The following is a 25,540-nucleotide window of genomic DNA, read 5'->3' on the forward strand; positions in this document are numbered from 1 at the left end:
AGAGGGTACATCAATTTATTGTGAAATAAGAAAAAGAATCACTTTGACAACAATCATACTATATAAAAACACTATGAAGTGGATATTTACCATGTTCAATAGCGTCTACCACAAATCCAAAATAAAGCTCTCAACTCAGTCAAATTTTAATTCTTACATATTGCCTTGAAATACTTCATAGTAAACCTCATGATAGGATGTTAAAAATGAATACTTCACATTTGCAGCATAACATTGAAAGGTTCCAGTAAAAGAAAGTGACGATTAGCAAAACTGGTCATCAACAATAATACTAGGTATATACAGAATACAACAGTATACAAAATTAGGGACTCTATAAGTTCCTGTCCAATGAATGGAAAAGTGTCATTGATGTCATTGGGGTGCGAAAGGTGTCCCTGTAGTTTGTTTTTGTGTTTTCTGCTGCTGTTTTTTATTTCTAAGACTTGGTCTATTTTTGCTATTAGTTGCTGTTAATGCTGTTATAGTGTTGTTTTTGTACTGTGGTCTCGTTAATAGTTATGCTATGTAAAGGGTCAGTGCCCTTGTTCTCACTGCTTTCTTAATCACAAACAGTATACAAAACTACTTGCAATAAAATCTCATAAAATAGATTTTTATTTATTTATTATGTCTTTGGAAAGTTTTGTTCTATCAAGCACTACCATACAATTCAGTTACAGAACACTATTCTTCAAGAGTCAACAATGATCACAGTATACTGAAGCACATACCTGCAGCCTATTGAGGCCTGTATATTAAAAACCCCTGCTGATCCCATGAAACATCAAGAAAACTCCATTTGGTCTCATCCAACCTGAACAAAATGCCTGGATTGATCAAACCCCCTTATGCTTGATCCAACCTCAGGAAAAGGCCTGGATTCATTTAAACCTTCTTTTATCTGATTCAACTTGAAGATAAAGCCTGAATTGTCCTCATGAAAAGGCCTACAATTTTTTAAAACCCCTTCTTTTTCTGCTCCAACCTCCAAAAGAGTCCATCATCTAATTGACAATGTCATCAGACTTCACCTTGTACTTTTCAAATAGCTTTGTAGCCTCCGGATTGCCCATTAGAAACTTGAGGGCAAAATTTTGTTCACTTAGGATATACATAGGAGCTAGATCTGTGGAAAGTCTAGATGGTTCTGTTTCCCTTAAAAATTCAATTACCTTATGGCGAGGTCGCATCCTATTTTCTATGCTATAATATAAAAGACAAGGATACGAGACCACAATGTTTGGCTTAAAGCCAGCAGTATGTTTCAAGAAATCCATATTTTTTTCCGTCTTATCAATGCTATTAGCAAACGTACGAGGAGCCCTCTTTACAATATGTATGATCTCATTCTCCAAAAGACCGAGTTTTGCCATATGTTTTATTTTATTTTCAAAATTGTCTAGTCCACTACTATCCACAGCAAACAGAGCAGCTACAAATGCTTTCGATCCCTTCAAAACACCCCAGTTCCGTACATATTCAATCTTTAATTTCAGCACCTCCTCACTGTTGCTGAAAATTAATTTGGGCCTTAACTTCATTACATCTAGAAACAGCTCATCTTGAATCCCGGATAGTTTTAGAATATCTATTTTAGGTTTCAAATTTTCAACTTTACATTCCAATATCTCAGGATACGACATGAGAGCTTTGCACAGATTAAGCTTTGAACCAAATAAGCTTATAAGTGCTGGAATTTTTGGGCTTAAGGTTTGTTCCAATTTGATGGAGACCAACCTAGGTCTTAGAGATAAAAAGTGTCTCAGGTTGCTGCCAGTAAAACCTAATTCCTTCATGAACTCGATCTTAGGCTTTAACTGGGTATCCACTTCGAGATTCAAAACAGGGGGGTGCATAAAAAGGATTTTCCTTACCTGGTTTTCAGTGAATCCTGAGTCTCTGAAGAACTGGACTGCCTGCTGAGCTCTATGGGTGGATTTGGTCTCGAACATTTTTGCACGCCTGCTACAAAGACCTGATACTTGGGACTCAGAAAGCCCACATTCATTGAGCAAAAATTCGGCCATAGCATTTTGTTGCCGCTGCCTGTAATCTTCCTTTTCTTCTGTAACATTAGACAAATTTGAGGTCGAGAACAATGAATATTTAGAGAAAATGCTGTATGGCACAGAGCACCTGACTGGTGAGAGAATACATTTGAGAAATAGCATCGTATGGACATTCATCAAACCAAACCCTCTGCTAATAAAACCCTAGACAACGAACCCCCTGGAAGAGAGCAATACGCTTGGAAAATGAGTATGTAAATACACAAATGAACCTACGGAGGAGTTCATTGAATTGTTAATGTTAATGTGATACGTAATTTTTAATCATATCCTTAGAATAAAGATATATGCAACTCTTTGGGTTTAGTTTTTAATTTAAAAAAAAATATAAATACTGATTTTAGGGTTTATTTATTTTTATTTTAAGGCGTTGTTAAATGCATGATAAATGTGTATATTTATTTATGTTAAGAATATAAAAAAATGAAGGTAAAATTTAGAGAGAAATATAAAAGAGGAAAGGAAAAGTGTGTATTGATGTGGCATATTTTTTTAGTGTCATTTAAATTTTTTAAGAAAAGATTCTAAATTATCCTTTATGCTTAACTCAAAATTTATATGAGTATGCTAGATGTGAATTGCATCAAGAAAGAGACTAGTTTCATTTTGCTAGGGTTTTGCATGTTGCTAGCGCAAGTTACCCTTGCATCTTTCTAACATCACATTGCATTTACTGCGGGATTATTGTAGATTAATACAACCTTAGTCGGCCTCAGACCAACATTTGATGTTGGTGTTGGAGCTTTGGCATCGGGTGACTATGGCACCCTTGAACAAACGACCCAAAAAATTGTTCCCAAGGTGTTTCACGAGGTATGTCTACCCCCAATGTTGTTCTTCTTGTTCAAGATTTTGATAATGCTTGTCATTGGCTTAAGAAGTTTGCTTTGATTGGCTATTTTGTTGGGAGGGTCCCCCCTAAAAGCATGCTTTGTGATGCCCATGGCTAAACTGGTTCCAAAATGGCACTGTCGTACCACATAAAGTCAATAACACGAAGTTAGTTGTGCATTACAAACCGTTGATCGTGTAATCTACGACTGTGATTTTTCAAAAAAGTCAATAACACAAAGTTTATAACCACTTTTTGGAGCCAGTTTAGCTACGTCCCTTCGTGACTAGGTTGCCAAGGCATGTCCCCCTGGATGGCATGCAAAACCTCACCAAGGGATTTTTTATTTTTCGCTTTGCTAAGTCTAATCATGTCCAAGCCATTTTTCAACATGGAACTTGGTTTGTGTGGTCCTCTCTTTTGGTCTTTCCTCTCGCAACCTCAAAGATGCTATTGATATTCATATGGGTGAGATTTTTCGCACCCAAAAGGTTTCGTATTTGAACCTTCCAAATACTTGTTTCCATTACCAATCCTTGGAGCACAAGATTAAGGATTGCCCTCTAGTGGCTTCGAAAATCCACTCTCCTTCAAATGAGTCGGAATCGTCTTCCTCTTCTAAGTCTCTTAAGGCCAAAGAAGGATGGATGAGTGTTAATCACAAAGGCAATAATTTTAGGGCTTCTTGCAAGTTTTTGGCTTTGGTCGTTCTCAGCCTCAGCCGCAACCACAACCCCAACTATAACCTTAGGCCCAAAACGAGTAGCCTTCTCAGCATATTTTGCCATTAGCTTCAAACCCTATGCTGCAAGGGAAGGATAAAGTTGGGGATGGTGTTCGTCTCACTTGGGTGCACACTCCTCTCCCTACTTTCATAGTTAGAGTGCAGCCATCTTCTCTGCATTGCTCTTGCATCCCTTCTAGGTGTGATGAGGAAGATGGGTGGGCATTGGAAAAGCATTGTCTCTCTCAACCACGTAATAGAAAATTCTTGTGGAAACGGTTTCTCCTCTCTCGGGGATGAGAATGACATGCATGAAGTTTTTCCACAAATTTCTTATCATAAAATGTTCAAGGTCTTATAGACCTCTCCAGAAAGTATTCAATACTTGACAAAAGATTATTGGTTTAGATGTGTCATGTGTGCAAGAAGTTGAAATCTCTATGTTTATGTTGCATGTTGATTGTCGTGTTATTTGGCTAGGTGGTCTAGTTTTTGCTTCAAACCATGAAGCTAGTTGTGGAGGTGTTGTCTCCATTTTGTTTCCACGTTGGCAATCTTGCGTCGTGGCTAATGGCTTAAACTCCACTCACCAAGTAGTTTGGGTTCTCTTGTCAGTTGACAATCATTCTTTTGGGATAATTAATGTTTATGTTGGATAAAAGTACAAAATTGTGTCACACTTTTATAAAAGAAATGGCCAATGCTGATTCAACTAATCAATAGAAAGTGAAATCTATCTTTTGAATTTTGAAATGATGTGAACTAATAAAATTTATATTCTTTTGTCTATTTTATGTTTGTACTTTTAACACAAATTTAAAAAGTTATTTGAATGTAGTTTTTTATAAAATAAACACTATGATTTAGTTGCTGACAAATGCTGAAATTGAAGTTACACAACCTACCACACTTTATTTAGTAAATTTAATAGTTTCTTCTTCAATTTTTTTGTGTATATTGATAAATTGAAACTTTAGTGCATGTATATATTTTTTACTATTTTTTATAAATATATATTTTTTAATAAATTTAAAAAGTTGTGTGTGCTAAAATATAACTATTTCCAATTGCCGCCACCTTTTTCTTTAATTATTTATCCAAATTAGAAAAGAATTATATCATCTTGACATAGATTATTTCCTCTACTGCATCATATTTTCTCACAAAAATTAAATAAGTTTCAATATTTTTCATTAACAAGATAGTCAACCTTATATTTTAGTGTTGATGGCCTACTTTCAATAAAAATAAAATATAAAATATAAAAACTAAATAAAATATTAACAGATGTATATTTTGAAAAATTCACTTCTAGATTTATAAAAGGGTATTTTTACATTTCAAAACAAATATTATTTATAAGAGGAGTTGTTGAAACATCGTTTTTTTTTGTTTTTGTTTTCTTTTGGTAATTAACCCAAAGTGGTATAAAATATACATTTAGTAGACACTTCCAATTGGAAAAATTGTGGCTCATATATAACTTAGCTATAATGAATCTCTTGTGCTGATAAGTTGCCCTGAAACGTGATGCGATTTTGTGTTTTTACCCTACTTCCAATGATGTTGTTGAAAGATCTTATCTTTGGTGATGGAATGTTGACTAATTGTCTCCCGCAACTTGGGTTTTGTGCATGGATTTTAATATGATAGAGGAGGCCTCTGACAATGAAGGGTTAATTCCTTTCCACTGGACAGATGGCAAGTGAGAAGCATGGTTTTACATGCACAATAAATTGGGTCTTAATGATCCTAACATCACCCAACGTAGCCCTATTGACATTTGGCATATGTGGTGCAACTTTTGTGAAGGTACACACAAAGTCTAACAAACTTGATCATGTCATGATCACAATTCAATCCTTTTTTTTTTCCTTCAGGAGTTGTCATAACCCTTCGGTCATACTGTTGTCAGATGTCACCTTGTCAGATCATTTTTCCATTCAATTTTCTGTTGAATGGCAAGTGGGTCGCCCCCGTCCACCTTGAATGTAGTAATTTTAAATACTTCCTTGTTGAGTCACCCTCTTTCTGTGGCCCACATTTAGAAAATATGGAATTTGGAGGGTCGTCCTACACAACATCATGGGTGGATTGACTAGTGGAATTATGCCATCTAGTGCACGGCGAGATTTCTTAGAGTCTATAATTGGCAACTTGCCAACTTTTATCAGTGTTCCTATGAAGCCACCACGATGGATTGTGACATGCCATCGAGGATTTGGTTGTGAACCCTTTCTTGTCTATGTTAACAGTTAGGGTTGCAGAGCTTCGACACTAGAAGCAAATTGCTGACAATTATGCTACTAGAGGGGCTCAAATCAAAGCCAAGTTATATTGGCTTAAGGTGGGGGATCGTGCTTATAAGGAATTCTTTCTTGCCCTTCGGGCTCATCATTTCTCACTTGGTATTAAGCGCTTCAGGGAAGGTCAATCGGTGCAGTTTGAGCTACTAGATGATCTTCAAACCTTTGTCCGCCATTATGAGAAGGTCTATATTGCTCAGGATCCCTCTCTTGAGGATGATGATTCTCTTCAAGAATGCCTTTCGGTGGTTCCTACTCGGCTCTTTGAAGCTGAACATAATTTTTGTAATCAAAAGATCACTCTCGAAGACTTAAAAAAAACAATCTTCTCCATGGCAGATGATAAAACCCCTGGTTGTGATGGTTTCCTTTGTGAGTTCTACAAGACTTTTATGGCCTTGGGTGGGGCCTGATCTGCTCAAGGTTTACCAAGAAGCCCATCATTCTTGTTGTTTAGGTAAAATTATTAATCAAGTAAATATCAAATTCATATCTAAATTTGAGGACATAAAGGACATTTGCAATTGGCGACCCATTACGCTCCTCAATATTTCCTATAAAATTATCGGTAAGGCCTTGGCTCTGAAATTAGACACCTTCTCCCTTAGAGTGTGCAGCTAGAGAAAACAAGAAGTTTATTAACTCCAAATTCTTTCTGGATAACATTATTGTTGTTTGGGATGTATGGAGTGGGCTTGTTGCTTTAAGAAGAGTGCAATCTTTCTCAAGATTGACTTTGCTAAAGCCTATGATAGAATTGAATGGCCATTCATTTTCACCATGCTTCAAGCTATTGGCTTTGGTTCTCATTTTATTCAATCTGTTTAGATGTTGTTTGGGGATGCCTCTATGTGTATCACTATCAATGGTCGCCAATCTTCCACCTTGGTTTGATCAAATCTATTCGATAGGGTTTCCCTCTCGCTCCCTCCCTGTATGTTCTTACAGTCTAGGGTTTTGGTTATTTGCTTGCCAATACCATTGTGGTTGGCAGAGTCAGGGGTATTGCCCTGCCTAAGTCACCTTCTTTGGGGACCCATAATGATCCCTCCCACTCAATTAACCAATGGTCACTTTCTAGATGATTCCTTCCTCACCCTCATTAAGGATGAGAAAAATGTTCAGGAGGCTCTTTGTTGCCTCAACATTTTTTGTCTGGCCTCTAGGTCTGCCATTCAGTGGCGCAAGACACAATGTTATAGGCAGTATTTTCTACCTACTCCCTCATGGATGCTTCAATTTGGCTGAAAATGGTTAGATCATGGTGAAGTTTTCAAATTCATGGGTAGCCCTTTTGCTTTTCAGGGTTCCCAGTGGATCTGTGGAATGTTGTTCTTGCTAGAATTGAGAAAAAAAATTCATACTAGATCACTAAGCCCCTTTCTCTTGCGAGGAAATTTCAAATCCGCTCCAAGGTTTTGGCCGCCACCTAGGTTTACTACTCTTGTTGGGATCCTTCAAAAGCTTCATATTTGAAGCTTGAGAAGCTCCTAAGGGATTTTTTGTGGGCTTCTTCTCTTGCACACTCTAGTTTTCACATAGTTGTGTGGGAGTTTTGTTGTCTTCCTCAAGAGTCCAGTGGTCTTGGCCTGCTTTCTACCCAAAAACAAGGGCTTTCTTTGTGTGACAAATGGGTCATACATGAGTCATCTCTGACTCAGAGGCTTAGAAATTTCTTCTCAGGCATTGTACTTCTTCAGGATATTCGATCAATAAACCTACTTGGAAGGGGATTAGGTTTAAAACCCTTCTTGTTATGAAGGATGCTATTTTCATTGAAGTTACTTTTGTCGCCAAAAGCATATGGCACTCTTGGGAAGCCATCAGGTCGTGGTTCAAATGGAATGGCTCTGGTTTTTGTGATGGTTTTTCTTTCAACCATCACAACCTTTGGTGATCACCTCTCATTCAGATTCAAGGTCGTCCTTTGGCTAAAGTTCCTAGAGTGAGTGTTTTGCACTTTCACAAGCATGGCATTTCTACTCCTAAAGATCTCTTTTCCAGAGCTTCCTTGAGAATTCTCTCTTGGGAAGATTTACGGGTGTAATACTAGCTCATTCAACTAGACCGACAAACATTTGATATAGTCTTATCAGCTATATCCATTGGGATGATTCACAAATTGGGCATTCATTATGTGAGGCCCTAGTGGAAAGATTGGTTGTGGTACCCCTAGACTTCGTTTACTCAATACAAACCCTCTCTAGGTTACATATGTCTCTTTGTGCATCTTCCTATGGTGTACGCTTTGAATTTGAAACGACACTTGCAGTCAAGTTCTACTACTTAGCTACACAAATTTCTTGGTATCTGGGTTGCCATTGTGGAGCCAAAACTTGCCCATTTTGCTTGGTGTGTTCTTTTCCAAGGCTTGCCTCTCAACTCTCTCCTGCAACACATGGGGGTTTTGGATCCCTACTGCCCTTTTTGTGGGCAACTTAAGACTAATATGCATCTCTTTTGGTATTGTCGTTAGGCTCAGACCTTCTAGAGATGGATTCATGATTTATTTAGACCTTCCAGGCCAGACCCTTTCTGTTAGCACATGGCCTTGCTCAAAGATCGTCCTTGTCTCCTTCATTCCTTTACCCAAATATGACATGTTTTCAGGATGAAAATTATCTTTGTTTTATGGAAAGATAGAAACATTGTTTTATTTTCTTGCAACTCTATTGATACTCAGGTTTCACTTTATGCTAAAGCTTGTATATGTAATAATGTTATGCTACAAATTCAGGTTTAAGCCAACAAGGTCACTTTTGAGGTGGCCCACCTTTAGGATCTTCTTGAGCATTGGGGTAACACCCCTTGTACAGTTTCCAGAGTGCCTCCTGACCAGATCCCCCTTCACGAGGTCAATTGCCACCTCGTGAGCGACACAATGAGCGTAGTTCTTCTTCTCACTGCTCTCAAACCCCACAATCTCAAGCTCGTCACCAATATCGTGACAGAGATTTCCACCATTGACGTTCTTCTTCGTCTGCCCCCGGTGGGTGGGGTTCTAGTGGTAGTGGTCATCTTGCTGGTGATGGTAGTGGATAGCCCACTAGAGATGATAGTACTTGGCCTAGTACGTCCAAGGCTTTTCCTCGCCTGACCCTAGCCATTTCTCCAATGCGTGGAGAAGAGAATACAAAGGAGGTTGCTGCAACTGATGAAGGTTGGACCCTCCTGGATGGTATTCTAAATTCGAGTGTTATATGGGGTCCTAAAGATGATAAGGATCCACCTCCTCCTCCTCCTATTGGGATTGCTTTAGTCGCTTGGCGACAGTTATTATGAGATTTTTGCTATGTATCCGAGAGTTGCCCATGTTTGATGGTTTTTCTAGGCTCTACCTGTTTGAACTTCGAGGGATTATCTCATGTCCCCCTACTTTTTTTGTGAATAGTGTATATTACTTTATAATTTAATAGGATTTGACTACCTATTCATCAAAAAATTATGAGTGATCACCTATACTAATGAAAGTTAAGTGGTGAACCAAAATAAGATCTATTCAACAATCTTATTCGTGTGGTTTTTATCAAAATTAAGTATATTTTATTGTAATGGTGAATTTAGTGTTTTCTATTGTCTTCAAGCTTTGTACATTTTTTAACAACTGATCTAAGATAAATTGTTAAGGAATCTAGATCAGAGATAGAGAAGACAATAGTCTGGTAATATGTAGTAAGGATAGACTTTAATGAGATCACTGCAATGAATATGTTTACCTCTGATGTATATGTATATAACTCTATTTATTAACCTTCTATGATAACATCGACAACTTGTTGGTTCATGAAATTGCCACTATTATTGGTTTCGGTTCACAGCAAGTGTCGATGCCTATAAATAAAAGGATGAAGAGTCATGTCCACGTAGGGGCATGACTTCTACGTGGCTTATACCACGTAGAGTCATGACCCTACAAGGACATGACCCTCCGTTCAATGTTCACCGCTATTAGTTAACAATAACGATGGTGCTCGGGCTTACTAACTATTTCGACTTCGATAAGTATCAGAATTATTCTGCTTTAGTAAGCCTTAAACATGTCAATTAATATATGAAATAATAAATATATATTGTATGCTTCAATCCGAATGAAGCTATATCTTTAACACTCCCTCTTAGCAAAAGAGGATTGAATTTTGTAATTAAGTTTTAAGGAACAACATTCTAGATATACACATTCATTTGACATGATCATTCACTAAGTAACACTTACTAGTGAAATACTTCATATCTCATAGAGATATGGATTATCTGATATCCAACACTTTGGGACAACAACTACTTGAAGTCTTATTAGATTACAACCTTGATTCTAGTGACAATTGTAACATTGTCATTATCACAGGTGAAATAATTTTAGTATCATGGTATCTGACACATTCTGAGACAACAAATTAATGTAGTCAATCATGATATGATTGTTATCATAATTTACGACATATTTCGGAACAATCATTTAATGATAACAATTCAATAACTCATCATAGTAAATTTAGTATCAAGATTTCTGGCACATTGCGGGACAACAACTTAATGTAGTCAATATTGATAACAAATCAGGCTATTGTGAAAGTCGTCACCTTACAATAGTGATCTTACACTTACATCACATGAAAGATCGTCACCTTTCATGACATAACACATACATGCAATATTGCATTCAAGATATTCATGAATAATATCAATTACATCATACATTTCCATTATAATTTAGTCATACCAAGTTTACCTCTAAAGTGCTCCACTTTCAACTTTGCAAGAGGTTTGGTGAATATGTTGGCACTTTGCTCTTCAGTGCTAATGTAGGTCAATTTGATAACATCTCTATCTACCATATCTCTTATGTAATGGTATGGGATTTCTATATGCTTGGATTGATTATGAAAAACTGGATTTACAAAAAGTTTGATGCAACTTTGATTATCATAGTGAATCATAGTGGGGTTTAGGGGCTTCCCAAATAGTCCAACTCGCAATTTCCTTAACCATACTGCCTCACGTGCTTCCATGGAGGCAGCCATATATTCGGCTTCAGTGGAACTCTGAGCAATTGCTGACTGTTTTCTACTAAACTAGGATATCATAGCTGATCCAAGACTAAAACAACACCCCGTTGTACTTTTACGATCAATGGAACTTCCTGCCCAGTCGGAATCAGAATACCCTTGGAGTTGTATCTCAACATTTTTATACTTCAGGCCAAGTTCAATAGTGCCACACAAGTATCTCAGGATATGCTTAATAGCTATTAGGTGAATCTTCTTAGGTTCGCACATGAAATGACTTAACACATTGGTAGCGTAACAAATATTAGGGTGAGTGTTTACTAGTTACATAAGAGATCCAATAATTTGTCTATAGTATGTAGGATCTGTAGGTTCTGAATCTACTGCTTCACTTTTGAGCTTATGAAGATTTTCTTCCATTGGAATGGATACAGGTTTACAATCTATCATACCAAACCTGGTCAGGATATTAGTGGTGTATTTTCCTTGATTTAGGAAAATATAATTCTCTCTTTGCCATACTTCTAGGCCCAAAAAATAGTGCAGTAGACCTAGATCCTTCATATCAAGTTCAGCCACAAGATCTTGTTTGCATTTTGCAATGAGGTGATCTTCTCCTGTTATCAACAAGTCATCAACATAGAGAACAAGTATTAACATGTCAGCATCCAATATTTTGAAGTAGATGTTAGAATTTGCTTCATTTTTGGAATATCCTAGTTTGGAGAGATAACTATATGTCCTTCCATACCATGCTCTAGGAGCTTGCTTAAGGCCGTAAAGAGCCTTTTTTAGTCTACACACAGAGATTTCTATCATGTGTAGCAAAGCCTTCAGGTTGTTTTATATATACTTCTTCCTCAATAACACCATTCAAAAATGCAGTCTTTACATCCATTTGGTGTATCTTCCACCCTTTGGAAGCTGCAATGGCAATGATGGTTCTTACAAATGTATATCGGGCAACTAGAGCAAATGTCTCTTCGTAATCAATTCCAACGTTTTGAGAGAACCCCTTGGCAACGAATCTGGCTTTGTGTTTTTCAATACTACCATCTGGTGCATATTTGATTTTGAATAACCTCTTTGATGAGACAATTGATTTGTCTTTTGGTCTTGGTACAATGTCCCAGACATCATTTTTTAAGATAGATTGGTATTCCTCAATCATTGCATCTTTCCAAGCTTGACATGCTAAAGCCTCTTCAACATTTGATGGTTCAGATTTTGTAAGTTCGGTCATGAGTGCAACATAGCATGATTGACTTCTTGTTTTCTTATTCTCTTTGAAGATTTCATCGGGTTCCACATTACTTTCTTCAATCATCTTTCTTGCCCATAGTGGTATTTTCTTGTTGTTACGATTTCCAACATTCTCGAAATTAGGTGATTGCAGTTCATGATTTTCTATGCTATTCTCCCTCTGATTCTCAATTGAAAGATTTTCATCTGATTCTATGGTTAGATCATCTTTTGCACTTAGAGAGAGTTTATAAGCATCATCTTCTTCAAATTTGACATCTCTACTTATTTCAATAGATCTTCATCCTAGAATATAGACACTGTATCCTTTAGTGGTTTCATTGTAGCCAACAAATATGCCTTTCTTCTCGGAGGGTTCTAGTTTGGTTCTCTTTTCTTTAGGAACATGAATATACACGTAGCAACCAAAGATTCTTAGATGGCTTAAATCTGGTTTATTTCCTGTAAAGGCTTCTTTGGGTGTTATATTCTCTAGGATTGAATGAGGGCATCTGTTTTGAATGTACACACTTGTATTTGAGGCTTCATCCCAAAATGAGATATGTAGATTTTGATCATGCATCATGGCTTTAGCAGCTTCGATGATGGTTTTGTTTTTTATTTTTGCAACTCCATTCGGTTGAGGATTATAAGGTACAATACACTCCCTCTTAATCCCAACACAAATGCAGAATTCTTTAAAATTTTCAGAGATATATTGACCCCCATTATCTGATCTTAGAGTCTTTACTTTCTTCCCAGTTTGATTTTCCACTAAGGCTTTAAATTCTTTAAATTTCAACAACAGTTCATTTGATTCTTTGAGTTGTAAGAAATAGATCCAAGTTTTCCTAAAGTAATCATCAACAAATATCACGTAATACAAGAATCCCCCTAGTGATGGTAATGACATTGGACCACACAAATCAGTGTGGACAAGTTCTAGTACAACTTTTGATTTGTGTTCACTTGAGGTAAAGGACCCTTTTGAGTTCTTCCCTAGAGCACATCCTTTACAAGTTCCAACATGATCAGATTTTAGATTGGGTAATCCTATGGTAATTTTTCCTATAGAAGGTAGGGCACTAAATCGAAGATGTCCTAATCTTCTATGCCAAATTTCATTAGAGTTTGATACTTCATGATTTAGTGCTTGTTTTTTAGTATTACATAATTTGTATAAATTACCATCTCTAGATCCTATAGGTATAGCATTCTTTATGTTAGAATTTTTAGGCCAGAGTAGAACTTTATCTTCATGGAAGGTGACATGATATCCTTGATCAGCTAGTCCTAAAATAGAGACCAAATTCCTTTTGATACCTGGTACAAAGAGAACATCTTTCAATTGTAATGTAACTCCTGTTCTTAATTGAATTGAGCAGGTCCCAATCCCTTTCACTGGATAGGTAGAATTGTCTCCTATTGTAACTTCTTCAGTTGAGTGGCCTTCAAAGGTTTCAAATTGATCTCTAAATCCGGTTATGTGTCGTGATGCTCCACTGTCGATTATCCACATTTGTTTGTTTGAGTTTAGTTTGCTTGATAAGGCTAAGAAAAATAGAGGATTCTCTACTTCCTTGACTTCAGCTATGGTTGCTTGAGATTTCTTTCTTTCTGGGCAAAACTTGTGATTGTGTCCAAATTTATCACACTTGTAGCATTGAATCTTGGAGAAGTCTCTGCTATTGTGATAATTTCCTCTCTTTCGTTTGAAATTCCTTTTCTTCCCTTTGTTGCTTGTGTTAGCATGTAGTTCTTGAATTTCTCCCTCTTTGTTTGGACCCAATCCTCTTGTGATTAGTCAAGATTCTTCTTGAGTGCAATCATTCTTGAGTTGATCGAATTTTGGTAGTGTCGAACGAGCACTAATGCCTTGCATAAAGGATTCCCAACTGGATGGTATTCCCTTAAGTGCTATTAGAGATAGCTCCATATCATCTACATTATTCCCAATAGTTGACAATTGGTCTTTCAACTCTGAAATCCTCATGAAATAGGATGTGATTGTTTCTCCTTTGTTCATGTAGATATGCATTAATTGTTGTTTTAAAGTGAGCGATCTGCTTGCATTATTGCATTATTTATTTCATATGAGTTTTGAATGGTCTTAAACATATCATAAGTTGTAGTTAGTTCTGAGATGGTTGGGAGAATGTGATCTTTAACAACATCAATTATGATTTTCTTAGCCTTGTTGTTGTGTCTTTTCCAGGTTGTTTTCTTTGGCTCGTCTTCGGGCATCTTAGTATCTTCTTCTATGTATGCATCTAGTTCGAGTTCTTGAAGAATTGTTGTTGTAGACGTATAAAAATGACCACATTCCTAAATGAATATTTTATGTTCATTTCTCTATTTAATTAAATCCAATTTAAATAAACTATCCACATTCCTCTATTTAATTAAATAAATTATTCAATTTATTTGAATTAAATTCACTATACCATTTAATGAATAAATCATTTTATTCAATTAAATCCCCCTATCCACTTTTAATTAAATTCAAATTTAATTAAATAGTTATCCCAAATTGAATAAATCTAATTTATTTAATTTCCCCAAACTTCAACCAAATTGAATAAAATTATTTAATTCAATTAAATCCTATTATCCCTCCATCCACTTGCAAAATCCCAAACCCCTTTCTAATCCCTTCTAGAATCTTCTAATCGCTTCTAATTAACCTAACCCTCCTATAAATTTTGTCACATCCCTAAGCAAAGGGAAGTCACTTCTCAAATGGCTTAAAGTCTTTGATAACCATTAAAGGTTTTCAACCTTCAACCACCAAAACCCTTAAAGTCTTTGAAAACCATTAAAGGCTTTCAACCTTCAACCACTTAATCCACAAAGTCTCCAATAACCATTAATGGTTAATTCAAACCCTCCCACATGGTTAAAACATTTGTTTTGACTCAACCTCTATCCAACCCAAGGGTCTCATTAGGCCATTAATGCTTTGACCATGATTATCTCTTAATCATTTGCACAAAGGTTTATCCTTGGATTAACTCTTAATCCAGTGGGTAATCTTAATTTAGACTTGACCCTTAGCCTTTAGATAACCATGAGGTCTTCTCAGGCCTTTAATGCCTTCAACCTCTTCTCTCAACCCAATCCTATGTTGACACTTGTCACCATTTTATTGGTGCCAATTGTGCACATGGATCCCCAACTTTCAAACCTGGCCCTTGATTAAACCATTCAATCTTGACCATCCATTGTCCTATTTGTGCTATAAATAGAGCTCTCATTCCTCCATTCTTATCAATCATCTTTCAAATTTGAAGCATCACACTTATGCTCAAATTCTTTCAAGCTTTCATATCATTTTTATGCTCATCATTTAGCCTCTTTTAGATCAATAATTAGACTAAATATGCATGTTAGAGTACTTCCTTTATCATTTTAGCTCAATCATAGACTAAATATAGTATGCTAGGATAGTATTCATACTAATCTTGTCATCTTATCATTTAGTTTATTGCATTTTAGCATCATACATAGCTTACAACACATCTCATACTAAAATCAATCAAAAGCATCCCTCGTTCTCGCATTTGCCATCCCTGAATCATTTTGCTCAGTGATCTGAGAGCAAAACATTGGTTTGAGGGACATTGTGAGATAGAGAACCATGGGACCCTCCTTGGGAAGCTGAGTAATAAGTTATTACTCCATAGCTTGCACCAAGAAGTCCTGTGTGTGTGTGTGGACTAGTATTTTGAAATATTTTCACATATTTAGTTTTATTCGCCCACTTTTCCCACATACAGTTGTTATTCGAATTCTCCATGAGACAAAGTTGGATGCGCCTTCGATTCTATCCTCCACTCTAACACTATTCACCATGATTGTTTTCCTTTGATTCTGAGTGCAAGTCTGAATTTTTTAGAAAAGATGTGTCACTATTTTATCATTTCTCTACCAACTTGGCTTTGATACCATGTTAAAGAATCTAGATCAAAGATAGAGAAGACAATAGTCTGGTAATATGTAGTAAGGATAGACTTTAATGAGATCGCTGCAATGAATATGTTTACCTCCGATGTATATGTATATAACTCTATTTATTAACCTTCTATGATAACATCGACAACTTGTTGGTTCGTGAAATTGTCACTGTTATTGGTTTCGGTTCACAGCAAGTGTTGATGCCTATAAATAAAAGGATGAAGAGTCATGTCCACGTAGGGGCACGACTTATACATGGCTTATACCACGTAGAGTCATGACCCTACGAGGACATGACCCTCCGTTCAATGTTCACCTATTAGTTAACAATAACGATGGTGCTCGGGCTTACTAACTATTTCGACTTCGATGAGTATCAGAATTATTTTGCTTTAGTAAGTCTTAAACATGTCAATTAATATATGAAATAATAAATATATATTGTATACTTCAATCCGAATGAAGCTATATCTTTAACATAAATTGTCTTCTTATAATGAAATGACAACCCTTCATGATATTTCTAAATAGCTTTTGAAAACAACCTATATACTTCATAAAATACCATAATAACTTCTATCACAATTCTAGCGATGTGTCCTTAATCAAATTTCAATCCATGCATATTGCCTTAAAATACACTATTGTGCCCCTCATTATTGTGTGATAAAAACAACTATAGTATGTATTTTGTAGCATAACAAGTAAAAGAAAGTGATGAGTGAGAAAAGTGGTCCTCCATAATAATGTTAATGGCACATGGATTGTGAATAGTCCCTACAAATATAAAGGAGAATTTATTGTATTTATAAATTGAGGTGATAATACAATACTTTTTCACTTTTTAGCCTAAGCAAAACATCCTAAATCAAAATTTTGACCACTTTTCAATTTGTGTCAATTGTAAGGAACAAATCGTCAAGAATATAAGGATTATGCAAATTAATGAGTTGTAGAATTTTTTATATAGATTCAAAATATAATTTTTAAAAATTTAAAAATTTATTTATTATTATTATTATTATTATTTGGTTGTTAAACTACATCCATAGGGATTGTTCTCAAAGGGAATTTTTAGCTTGGCTTGATTCAAGTGAGGCCACAAATGGTGGACCTTGTCTGCGACATGAACAATCAACAACAATGCTAAGGTTAAAATCCACAAGCACATTGGATCAACAAGGGCAATCACAATAACCCAACAAGGGTTTGAACCTTGGTGACAACAATACCATGTCTTAAACCATCACGCTATGCCTTAAACAATATTTATTTATTTATTATTATTATTATTTTGTCCATTAATTTTTTCTATTATTTTCTATTGAATGACATCATTTCATAACACATAATGTTCGCTACAAATTAAAAAAATTCATATATTGAAATTAAATTATTAACTCCATTGTGTAATGTATGATTTTTTTATTTTTTTAAGTAAATATTTTTTATTATAAATTTTCAAATTCGTAATAACAATAGTTATAAACCTATATTATTTTGGAACACAATTCTTTTCACATATTTAAAAATTCATTTTTTCTTTTATTTTTCATTGAAATCATGACATCTACCTATGTGATATGCAATGCATTTTTATTTGTTAGTTTTACTAAATATATGTCATTGATTTTTTATAATTGATCTACATTCACTTAAAAATTAAAAAATATATAATATTTTGTATGATATACATACAAAATGGCACTTCCAAATGACTTAATTTGATCCCCCAAAACGTGAAACAATTTAAAAAAACATTTTAAAAGGTGGAAATAAAACTTCACTAGAGGCTTGGTTTAAGCTTGAGGGGTTTTGATCTAATCCTCCTCAATTAAAACCCCCTTCATAGAACCTCCCTATACAATTCTTTATTTAAAAAAATGTGATTTTAGATAAAAATTGGGATGTCCCACAAGTGAGACATATTATTGTGCTATCATCAAAAAATTATAAATAAAACTTCCAAAATTTATTATAATATATTGAAACAATTTAAAATTTATTTTGAAAAATGTGCAAAACTATTAGCAAACAAATCCTCACATAATAGAGTTTTTCCTTATCTTTGGGAATTTTACTTCTATTAAGAAACTTCTATACAATTCAATTATAGAACACTATTCTTTAAGAGTGGCATTGATTACACTATTGAGGCATGGATTGATTAAATATCCTCTTTTTTTTCAAAAAGGGGAAAAAATTTATTAAATGCAAAGAGAATTACATAACAAGAAGGGCCAATAGGCCAACAAAAAAGAGTTACGCATTCTCATCTTCAACAACTAATTGTTCCAACATTTGAGAAAGATCCAAAGGTAAATGTCTCCTAGCCTCAATATTTCAACCCTCCATCCGACCAGATGCCCATTTGGTTAGACGGTCTACTATTCTATTCCACTCCCGAGGAATATGAGAAAAAACAACATATTCTAAAGACCTGCTCAATCTCAAAATCTATCAAAGAAACAAAGCTAAGAATCAATTAACATCATTCAAGCGATGTACATTCAACATATTCACCACCACTTGTGAATTAGACACAAATAATCCTTTGCCATCCAAGATCACCTCTCTTCATAGCATACAAGGTGTCGATAGCCTCCATTTAGTTAATTATATGAAACCCTTTATAAATAGAATTAGATAAATTAAATAGCCCCAAAACTATCACGACCAATGCCCCCAATGCTAGAATGACCAAGATTTCCCCTAGAAGAGCCATCAGTATTTGTCTTCAAAACTCCTTGAGGAGGAGGGAGCCAATGACCCACATGATCAATTTGTTGCATAGAGTGTCTACATTTGACCCTCTTAGCTTGTTGATTTTAAACAAAAAAGTTGAAACTTCAAACAATATCTATACCATTAGGATCCACTACAGCGGAGATATCACACTTGGTTGAGACAATCCCCTGAAGAGGGAATAATTATTCCCCATAATTGTTGACAACCCATTTGTGCATCCTGAAATATTTGTCAACTAACCAAATATGCTAGAGAATGATAGTAAGCCCAATAACCCAGGCAACCCATAGAAAAGAGGTCTTAACTGGAAGCTGACCCAAATGGTTCCAAAACTCTGCCAAAGAGGAGGCATGCCAACAAACCTAATTCCATACTCTCCACCAAAGATGCCAAATCTCCCGAGAGAAAGAACATTAAAAGAGAATACGAGGAATATATTCTACACTATTACAACACAAGACACAAATAGAAGGCCCTTGGAAGCCATGCTTGCATAAAATATCCTAAGTAAGACATCTATTGTGAACCACCAACCAAATGGAAAAAATGCATTTAGGCCAATAAAACTTGTTCACACTTGTTTACACCATGGAACGTCTACACTCCCAAACATATGCCTATCAAGCTCCAAGTACTCTGAAGCCATCGAGTACTTGCCTATGGAGTCTTGACCCTTCATTGAGATGTCTTGTCCTCCAAGAGAACTACACTCCCTACTAGCAAGAATCTGAGCTTAACTCATATCGATCTCTCTTTATCCCTCCAAGTGGGCATTCATGGGGAGCTTTCCATTTGCGCACATCAACTTGTCCCAAGTGTTGAACAATCTTATAGTCAGCCACCTTGCTCCATCCAACTACAACAAAACAATCACGAAGGTATTGTAAGTGCGAATACCTTGAAAGGATTGGAGAATGTCCATCCCAAGAATCAAACCAAAAAAGAGCTTCAGAACCCTCATGAAATATCCAAAAAAGCCCTTGCTTAATGAGCTTCATCCTAGTCTTCAAAGTATGCCAAATTATATATCCCTTCCCTTCCATGTGACAATGAGGGATCAAAACTAATCAACCCCTCGTAAATACTTGCGAAAAAGAATTCTAGCCCAAACTTGATCTTGACTGGTACACCATTGCCAATATAATTTAGCAACTAGTACATGCCCATTCACAATTGTTGAATGTAGACCAAGCCCACCTTCTTTCTTCGACCTGCAATCAAATTATCGCTCCAAAGAAATTGGCGCGAAAGAGCATCAAATTCCTTACTGAAATACGAAGGAGCTACCTAAACAAAACACTTGTAAGTAGGAAGTGCTTAGATCACTACCTACAAAAGAGTCAATTGTCCACCAATGGAGAGTCATTGACGAGTCCAATGATTAACCCTCCTAAACAACTTATCCAACATAGCCTTCCAATAACCCCCTATGTTGTTAGCCCACAACCAGAGGAATAACAAGATAAACCAAAGGAAGGGTTCAAATTTGAAATCTCAATATATTGGCAATCCTCCTCTAAATAGAATCAAGAGTATTAAAAAACTAAATAGAAGATTTGTGTTCATTGACTTTCTACCCTGATGCAGCCAAATAAATATCCAAAGTTTGTCTGAAAGTCTCTACTTGATGAATTTGAGCAACCCCCAATAAAACACTATCATCCACGAACTACAAGTGGGAATGAGTTGGTAGCCCATTACCCCAATTCCAACCCTAAATCAAGCCTTGGCCTTTTGCCATAATAATAAACAAATAAGGGTCTCCTTGACTGAGACCCCTGGAAGGCCCAATAAATCAAAAGGCTCACTATTGATAATGATTGAAAAGAAAGCACAAGTAGCACAACTCATTGTCCATTACACCCACTCATTATTAAATCCAAAGGCATCAAGATTTTTTTGCAAGAATTGCCACTTAACCCTATCATAAGCTTTAACCATGTCAAATTTAATGAATATCAATTTTTCCTTTGATATTGCCATAGAATGAATAGTCTCAGAAACAATGACCACCCCATCCATAATTTGTCTTCTTGCAACAAATCCCCCTTGTTGATATTGGAAATAAGCCACACCCGGACCGACGATGGACTGGTCCAAGAGGGGCCAGTAGCTCAATGGTAGAGCACTCCAGCAACGTATGGAAGGTCCTAGGTTCGAGTCCTAGCTGGTCCATGTCTCAACATGGTATCAGAGCCAGGTCGAGGCTAGGAGCCCCAAGCACACGAGAGGTGTGGCTTAAGGGGGGGTGTTGGTGTTGGAAATAAGCCACACCCGGACCAACGATGGACTGGTCCAAGAGGGGCCAGTAGCTTAGTGGTAGAGCACTCCAGTAGCGTATGGAAGGTCGTAGGTTCGAGTCCTAGCTGGTCCATGTCTCAACACCCCCTACTCTTCCAAGATCAAATAGGGAAGCCAAGGCTTAAGCCTCTCTGCAATCAATTTAGTAATAATTTTATACACCACATTACAAAGAGAAATAAACCTAAAGTAGTCCAATGATCAGCTCCTCCTTTCTTCAAAGTAAGACCAAGAAAAGTAGAATTCAAGGAACGTAGCATAAAGTATAAAGAATAGGTTTCAATTGATTAAAACCCACCTTTTAGACCCATCCAACTTCAAGAAAAAAGCCTAAGTTGAACAAAAAATCCTTTTTATTTGATACAACCTCAAGATGAAGCTTAGATTGACCTAAACACTCTTCTATCTAAATTAACTCGAAGAAAAACCATAGATTGATAAAAAATCATTTTAGTCCCATTCACTAAAGAGGTTATTTTCATGCAAATAACTCCAAAATCCTTTAAACGACCTATTAACCACTTAAAAATGGATTCCATACACACAAAGCCATTTAATATTTAAGTCAATATAAATCTGCAATGCAATTACAATGGAACATGGAATTTGCCTAAGAGAAAATATAACATAGGGTGAAAAGCTCTCATGACGGTAAAATACTATCACTCCACAATCAAAATGTTACATATCTAAATGTTTAGAATACAAACATGACATCAACAAGCTCAGACATTTATTTTAGAATTACTATTACACCTGCAACAGATTCTCAAATCCCTAAAACTTGCATTCACACTAACAATTGTCATGAAGGTGGTCTACAACAGATCACCCTTCTATTATTCATTCAAGTTTCCGTTCCATGTTGATTGGATATGATGTATTTACAATTATTTCCAGCCAAGGAAGTTAACAGAATTATGTAAATCCAATTTGCTCTGTTTTCAATTAAAAAAGAAAGAAAAAAGAATTACGATGCATCAAACAAGCAAGAAGAGTGTGACTAAAGATGTAAGATAGTTGGGATTTGCATCAGTTGCATAGTTGGTATGTGGAGGGTTCCCATGCCTGACAGAAAAATACAGAAAGTTTGAATTTACACAACAGCAATAAAATTCAAGAGTATTGCCCTACAAAGTGATTATGTAACATTTCTTAGCAAGCATTTGTAAATGAATGCACTATCATACAAGCCTTATTAATTGACATAAAAATATTACCCTCATTAGCTGTTGAATTGACTCTGAAATTATACCTGAAATTTTTAAACACATATGTGCAGAGGGCACATCAATTCATTGTGAGAGAAATATATCACTCTTATAACAATCAATATACTTCATGAAAACATTATATTACATTGAAAGGTTCCAGGAAAGTGACAATCAATAAAACTAGTTATCAGCAATAATGTTAGGGGCACAGGGATGTTAAATAGGACCTACAGATAAAGAGGAGAATCAGTTCTTGGTTTTATTTATAAATCGATCAAAAACTGAAATTTTCAAAAATTATTATGAAAAGTGAGAAACGATTCCAATTTTTAATTGAAAAATTGAATACAAAACTACTTAAAAACAAGTGTTAACAAAAATTACAATAGACATTTTTCTTGTCTTTGGAAAGTTTTGTTTTATCAGGCAAACCATACAATTCAGTTACTGAATGTTATTCTTCAATATCAGGGCATACCATACAATTCAGTTACGGATCACCATTCTTCAAAGAGTTCACATTGATAACATAACAAAAATATACTGAAGCACATACCTGCAACCTGTTGAGGCCTGAATTGATTAAAGACCCCTGCTGATCCCATTAAACATCAAGAAAAGACTTGGAATGATTAAAATGTTATAACAATTTTTGGTCCGCCTAGATCGATCAAAACCTCCCTTATGCTTGAGCCAACATCAAGAAGAGACATGAATTCATTTAAGCCCTGTTTTATCTGATTCAACTTGAGGACAAAGCTTGGATTGACTAAAAGTTCCTATTGGTCCCAACCAACCTCATTGGAAGGCCTGGAATGTTTAAAACCCCTTCTTTTTCTGCTGCAACCTCCACAAAATCTATCAGCTAATTGAAGTATCATCAGACTTCCCCTTGTAATTTTCAAACAGCTTTGCTGCCTCAGGTCTGCCCAATAGAAACCTGCGGGCAAAACTTTGTTCATTTATCTCATACAATTGAGCTGTATTTGTAGGAAGAATGGATGGCTCTGTTTCCCTTAAAAATTCAATTACCTTATGGCGTGGTCGCATCCTATTCTTTATGCTGTAGCGTAAAAGACAAGGATGCATGACCACAATGTTTGGCTGAAAGCCAGCAATATGTTTCAAGAAATCCATGTTTTTTTCCATCTTATCAATGCTCATAGTGAGCGTAATAGGAGACTTCTTTAAAAACTGTATGATCTCATTCTCCAGAAGACCGAGTGTTGCCATATGTTTTAATTTATTTTCAAATTTTTCCAGTCCACTACTATTCACAGCCATCAGGGTATATACAAATGCTTTCGATCCCTCCAAAACACCCAAATTTCGTACATATTCAATCTTTGATTTCAAAACCTCCTCACTGTTGAAGAAGATTGTATAGGGCCTTACCTTCAGTATAAATAAGAACAGCCCATCTTGAATCCCGTATTGCTTTAGAATAACTATTTTACGTTTCAAATTTTCAAATTTACAATGCAATATCCTAGGACTACACATGAGAGCTTTGCACAAATTAAGCTTTGAACCATATAAGCTTACAAGAATGGGAATTTTAGGGCTTATGTTTCGCTCCACACTGAGGGAGAGCAATTTGGGTTCTCTAGATAAAATGTGTCCCAGGTTACTGTCACTAAAACCTAATTCCTTAATGAAGTTGATCTTGGGCTGTAACTGGGTATCCACTTTGAGAGTCAAAACATTGGGTTGTGTCAAAAGGATTTTCCTTACCTGATCTTCGGTGAAACCTAAGTCCCTGAACAGCTGGACCGCCTGCTGAGCTCTATGGGTGGATTTAGTCCAAAACTTTTGTGGACACCTGCTACTAAGATGTGATACTTGGGACTCAGAGAACCCACATTCGTTGAGCAAAAAATCGGCCATAGCATTTTGTCGCGGTTGCCTGTAATATTCCTTTTCTTCTCTAACATTACAGAAATTTGTGGTCGAGAACAATGAATATTTTGACAAAATACCATATGGTACAGAGTACCTGACTGGTGAGAGAATACATTTGAGAAATAGCATCGTATGGAGGACATTCACCAAACCAAACCCTCTGCAAATAAAACCCTAGGCAAGTAATCCAAGCTGCATATGCTTGGAAAATGAATATGTAAATACCCGAATGAAATGTAGACAGTAAAACCAAACCTGGGTATGATTTCGGGTCTTGTTAGGTACGGTCGAAGCTATTCTAGCTCCAAAACAGATATCTTTCGTACAGCGTGATAGCGACGTGTTAGTCTATATTACCGAAGAAATATATATTTGGATAGGTTAACTATATTTGTTTTTGATGGTTGAAGTAGCTTATATGGCTCAATACAAATCTTGAAGGAAATATTTCATGTATTGATTTTTTTTTCAAATTCATTATTTATTATGGTTATAAATCGCAAGTGTAAATACTATATTTAATGGTATTTAATCATTTCATTTATTTATTCTATGATAAATATATATATATATATATATATATATATATATATTTATTTTATTTACATTGTTTAGTGAAAAAACATTTTTTTTCTTTGAGATGTGTCACGTAGTGGCAAGTACTTCTGGTCATAGTATTGTAATAAAAATCTTTGTTCCAATTTTTAATTATCATAATTTTGAATTGTAATAAAAATATGTGTTTTAATTTTTAATTATCATAATTCTGAATTGTAATAAAAATGTGTTCTAATTTTTAATTTTCATAATTTGAATCATTGTTGTTTTAAAATTATATTTTTTAAATATATTCATGTATTATTAAGTATAACTCTTATTTTAATAAAATAATTATAATTATAATAAAATTAATCTCAAATATAATTATTAATTTGTAGTGTAATATTATATTATTTTTTATATTTATGTAATATTAATTATAATTGGTCTTAATTAAATAACTATTAATAATTATCAAAGTGAAAATAGACTTTTTTAATAACTTAATGAAAAATATTTAAATTTATGATTAAATGTTATTATATTATTTTATATATTTTAAAATAATTAAAAATCTATGATTTTCAAAAAGTATTAAAAATAGAACGATTTCAAAATGATATATAAAATATAATTATAAAGAACACATGTAATGATTAGATTTTTTTTAATAGAATAGTTGTCTTTAATTTTTCATTT

The 25,540-nt window shown here is 35.3% G+C and overlaps 2 protein-coding genes across 2 annotated transcripts; both read right to left on the bottom strand.

The window, feature by feature from the left end:
• Positions 1–602: 602 nt before the first annotated feature.
• On the bottom strand, positions 603–2,304 carry LOC131051579 (transcription termination factor MTERF6, chloroplastic/mitochondrial). Its single transcript, XM_057986157.2, has one exon. The coding sequence runs from the start codon at positions 2,187–2,189 to the stop codon at positions 1,008–1,010; it is 1,182 nt and encodes a 393-aa protein (XP_057842140.2). The 5' UTR covers positions 2,190–2,304; the 3' UTR covers positions 603–1,007.
• A 20,876-nt stretch (positions 2,305–23,180) lies between these two features.
• LOC131051610 (transcription termination factor MTERF8, chloroplastic) lies at positions 23,181–24,664 on the bottom strand. Its single transcript, XM_057986182.2, has 2 exons — positions 23,432–24,664; positions 23,181–23,339 (listed from the first exon to the last, which is right to left on the bottom strand). The coding sequence occupies exons 1-2, from the start codon at positions 24,428–24,430 to the stop codon at positions 23,319–23,321; spliced, it is 1,020 nt and encodes a 339-aa protein (XP_057842165.2). The 5' UTR covers positions 24,431–24,664; the 3' UTR covers positions 23,181–23,318.
• Positions 24,665–25,540: the final 876 nt, after the last annotated feature.

Source organism: Cryptomeria japonica, chromosome 7 (genome assembly GCF_030272615.1).
Source record: "Cryptomeria japonica chromosome 7, Sugi_1.0, whole genome shotgun sequence".
NCBI classification, from domain to species: Eukaryota; Viridiplantae; Streptophyta; class Pinopsida; order Cupressales; family Cupressaceae; genus Cryptomeria; species Cryptomeria japonica.

Bases quoted from the DNA above. Each gene is read 5' to 3' on its own strand.
- LOC131051579 (XM_057986157.2), bottom strand. From the start codon at position 2,189: ATGAATGTCCATACGATGCTATTTCTCAAATGTATTCTCTCACCAGTC.
- LOC131051610 (XM_057986182.2), bottom strand. From the start codon at position 24,430: ATGCTATTTCTCAAATGTATTCTCTCACCAGTCAGGTACTCTGTACCA. The intron at 23,340-23,431 runs GTAATTGAATTT...TTTTGCCCGCAG, and splicing joins GGATGCGACCACGCCATAAG to GTTTCTATTGGGCAGACCTG.